Source organism: Amphimedon queenslandica, unplaced genomic scaffold, assembly GCF_000090795.2.
Source record: "Amphimedon queenslandica unplaced genomic scaffold, v1.1 AMPQUscaffold_13456, whole genome shotgun sequence".
Classification (NCBI taxonomy): domain Eukaryota; kingdom Metazoa; phylum Porifera; class Demospongiae; order Haplosclerida; family Niphatidae; genus Amphimedon; species Amphimedon queenslandica.
Window position 1 is genome coordinate 135,414 of NW_003546308.1, and position 3,930 is coordinate 139,343.

Here is a 3,930-nt window from a genome sequence, read left to right on the forward strand (position 1 = left end):
TCTCTTTCTCTCTCCTTCAGGTCTATTGGATAGTGTTGTTGATCTGGATTATACCTTTATTAATGGATCCAGTGTATTATTAACATGGACAGCTCCTTATACACTGGATAATGTTCCTATCACTGGATACTATATAGTCAATGAATTAGTGAACATTACTACTACTAACAAGAGTATTATATTATCAGCTACTAATCCTGATCCTTGTATATTAAATAATGTATCAGTTTCTCCTATTAATGATGTTGGAATAGGCTTATCTAATAATATCAGTTTTTATTATGAAACAGGTTAGCATTGTTATGGCTTCATGTATATGTTCACAGTGTTTCATTTAGTTCCTCTCGTTACTCCTCCTGTATCAGTGGCACCCGTAATTGATGGACAACAACTATTATTGAATATCAGTATTAGCGTAAGTACCAGTATTTACTATAAACATTTTACATGACTTAGCAGGAAATGCCAAAGCTGTTTGCTGTAGTTTTAAATTTACATGTACTCTATGTTCAGAATATGGTGTGCATTTAACTGTAACATCATATTCACCACATTAGGTTAGGGAGTTGTGTACTGGTGAATATCCTAACAGAATAACAGCTAATATACTGGATACTGATAATACAATGTTAGACAGTGCCGGTATATCAACACAAGTTAATGATCAATCGATGATTACTGGAGTAATAACTGTACCTAATAATTTAAATACATTTATTGTTAATGTATCACTGAGTAATAATGGAGGAGAATTCCTACCAATACCTTCTTTTGGATTTGGTAAGGAAAATTTGGTATATTCAATCATTAATTTCATTATTAGGTAAAGTTGGACCAGTTACTAACATTGACTCTTTAATTGACAACTGTTCTACTATTGATATAACATGGACTGCTCCTACAGTTGATGATGGAGTGTCTATACTGTATTACATACTAAAAATATATGATGCTATTACTGGTAGTCTGGTGGATACTGTATTAGTAGATGGTACCAGTTATCAGTTTGTGGATAATAATTTATTCATTCATCGTTATACATATGTTATAACTGGAGTTAATGAATTAGGAGAAGGAATATCTAATAATGATACATTCTCATATCAAAGAGGTACAATAAGCAATGCTGGTAATTACTGGAAAAATGATTTTATGTTTATTTAGTACCAAGATCAGTTACTACAAAAGCTGCCTCAGATATATTATCATTTAATGAGACTAGTGCTAATGTTTTCTTCAATATCCCAGTAATAGTATCATTATATTATAATAATCATACAATAATCATTATTACAGGTTATGTTGGAATGTACTGGTGAAGCACCTGCAAATGCTACAATTACTATACAATGTACTGGAAAAGGTGTTGTGTTTAACAACACATATCTAGTGAACTATAGTGCACAACCAATGAATATAACAGGATCAGCATTAGTCTCTCAGTATCAGCAGTGTAATATCAGTATTGTATTTAGTAATGAGGCTGGTAGTAGTGAGCCATTTATACTAGCATTTGGTAAGTATTTGATATTTATTAATGATTATACTCATCATTATTATAGAGTCTACTACTACACCACCACCTATTCGTTCATCATTTCCTTCAGGTTTACTACAATAAATTGACTAACTTACTTATTCATACTTTATAGTATTTATACCTGTTATTGGAAGTCTCATTGTTGTACTATTATTTTTATTAGCTGGTGTGGCAGTGATACTGTGCTGCTTGTATAAAAAAAGTTAGTATTATTGTCAAAATTATTGTGTTTAACCATTATTGTTTATTAATTTTATTATTATTATCATTATTATTATAATTATCATCATCATCATGATTTTACATGATCAGTCAGGGGAAAAAGAACACTCCTCGAAAAGCCATGTGATCTTTGTTCACCAGAGGTACGTTTAATAATCATAAATTAAAGTAGATTTATTATTAATTGTGATTATAGCCTTTGTCTGGAGATAACAGTCCAAGTGATAATGATAAAGTATAGCATAATGTAAACTGCAGCTTTAAATGCCATAATTTATTTGTTGTAGAAAAAACAAGAGATTATAAAAATCAATTTGAAAAGAGATGATGCAGCTATTACAGACAAAGATGTTGAAAAATATGTAAGACAAAAAACTAAAAGGCATATTTACTTATAATCTTTTTCTTAGCAAAATATCACTAAAGTAGCAGCTAAAGACCCAATATATTTAGATTTAGGTATACCTTTAACTGGTACGGATATTAAACCTTCAGCAAAAACTGAAGGATCAGTTCAATATACTGACGACATTGAATCAGTGAGGCCTAAATCAAAAGTCCCCTCAGTGCAGTCATCTGATGATGAGATGCTATCTCCTAATGATGCTCTTATAATTGGAGCTACTGGAGGAGATACTAATTTACTGTCACTGTTACCTGAGAAAAGTAAAGGAACTGCTACGACAGCACAAGAAGTTGATGGCAGAAATTATGTTGCAGAGGATTTACCTCATGATAAAGGTAATTTAAGAACATGATATTCACTGTAATGATTTATTGTTTTTTTGTAGATTTGCAATTTTCTTCTCTGCCTCCCCCTCATGTTTCTGTGGGTGTACAGGGAAAAATGGGGAGGAGAAAAGAAGCTGGTTCTGCTGTTGCAAATATTCCTGTGGTTGTGGAGTCTTCTTACTTGTAATGTGTGCTAAACAATGTAATGTGTGTTTATTTATGCATAAAACTTTATTTTCATGTTTTCATGATTTTTATGCCTTGGGGTCACATATAGAAGTCATGAATAAATTATTATTATTATTATTATTATTATTATTATTATTATTATTATTATTATTATTATTGCTATTATCTTGCTCACACATATGCATACACTCCACACACACGTTCTCCTCTATTCACTCTCTTTCCCACCTGTTTATTTTTGTTAATCTCGTGCATTAGCACGTTCAACTTGTTAGCAAAGAGTTTTGGTGGACTTAAGCTCCACATATATACTGTAGAAGCTAATTTCTTACATAATCATAGCATTGATACACTTTTTATACATATGATGTAATTGCAGTTAATAATTAAATTTATCACTCATTGGTTATGTAGCCCAGCCCACTGAACCCAGTCACATGACATGACATGATAATGGTAATCATGTTATTTTAGTGCTACTTCTCCAAAACATTTTAAGTGTCTAGAAACAGTAGATGTAATCAGTGTAATGTAACATGATACAAAATTATTAAAATCATTATGTATAATAATAAATTAAAATAAATTCATTGATTCATGCATGCAGCCCCACCCAATCACCTTTCCTGATCATGCTAAAAAGATAATGGCTAATAGCTCTTATGCTATTTTAGTGTTGGTTGCCGTTGCAATAGCACAGTGCAGCAGTTCATCATTGAGTAGGCACAAGGAAAGCAGCTCAAGTGTCAAAGACAGTACCAGTTATGATGTCATTGTCTTTGGAGCAACTCCTGCAGGTTTTGCAGCCTCACTGGGAGCAAAAGCTGCTGGTGCAGAGAAAGTATTACTACTAGAACCAACAGCCTATGTTGGAGGAATGGCTTCACCAGGTGGTATTGGACTACGGGATTGCAACATGGGTCAGGTTAGAAATAACTTAGGAACACAGCACCAATGGGGTATGCGCAATGGTGCCTATTACGGTCTCAAGGGTCCTGTATGGCAGCCTGATAACTGGCTGGGAGAGAGGACATTTCTAGAGATGCTTAAAGAAGCTGATATTGAGCTTAGACTGAATACTACATTTTTAGAGGGGAGCAAAGGAGTCAACACAGAAACTGATGCCAGTGGGCTTAGACGCATAATTGAGATAATGCTAGAATCAGGAGACATATTGACTCCCAGATATGTCATCGATGCAAGCTATGAGGGAGAGCTAATGGCTGCCACTGGTCATGTTAGCTATA

The 3,930-nt window shown here is 33.3% G+C and overlaps 1 protein-coding gene across 1 annotated transcript; it reads left to right on the forward strand.

Annotated features, from left to right (window-relative positions):
* The first annotated feature begins 1,076 nt into the window (after positions 1–1,076).
* On the forward strand, positions 1,077–3,014 carry LOC109581172 (uncharacterized). Its single transcript, XM_019995033.1, has 10 exons — positions 1,077–1,111; positions 1,165–1,247; positions 1,297–1,516; positions 1,563–1,607; positions 1,653–1,742; positions 1,853–1,905; positions 1,959–1,997; positions 2,050–2,124; positions 2,173–2,503; positions 2,554–3,014. Exons 3-10 carry the CDS (start codon positions 1,300–1,302, stop codon positions 2,679–2,681), a joined length of 978 nt encoding a protein of 325 aa, XP_019850592.1. The 5' UTR covers positions 1,077–1,111; positions 1,165–1,247; positions 1,297–1,299; the 3' UTR covers positions 2,682–3,014.
* The last annotated feature ends 916 nt before the right edge of the window (positions 3,015–3,930 follow it).

Coding starts and splice junctions, on each gene's coding strand:
- LOC109581172 (XM_019995033.1), top strand. CDS start 1,300: ATGTTGGAATGTACTGGTGAAGCACCTGCAAATGCTACAATTACTATA. Junction 1,743..1,852: donor GTGCTGCTTGTATAAAAAAA/GTTAGTATTATT, acceptor TTACATGATCAG/TCAGGGGAAAAAGAACACTC. Junction 1,998..2,049: donor GTCCAAGTGATAATGATAAA/GTATAGCATAAT, acceptor TATTTGTTGTAG/AAAAAACAAGAGATTATAAA.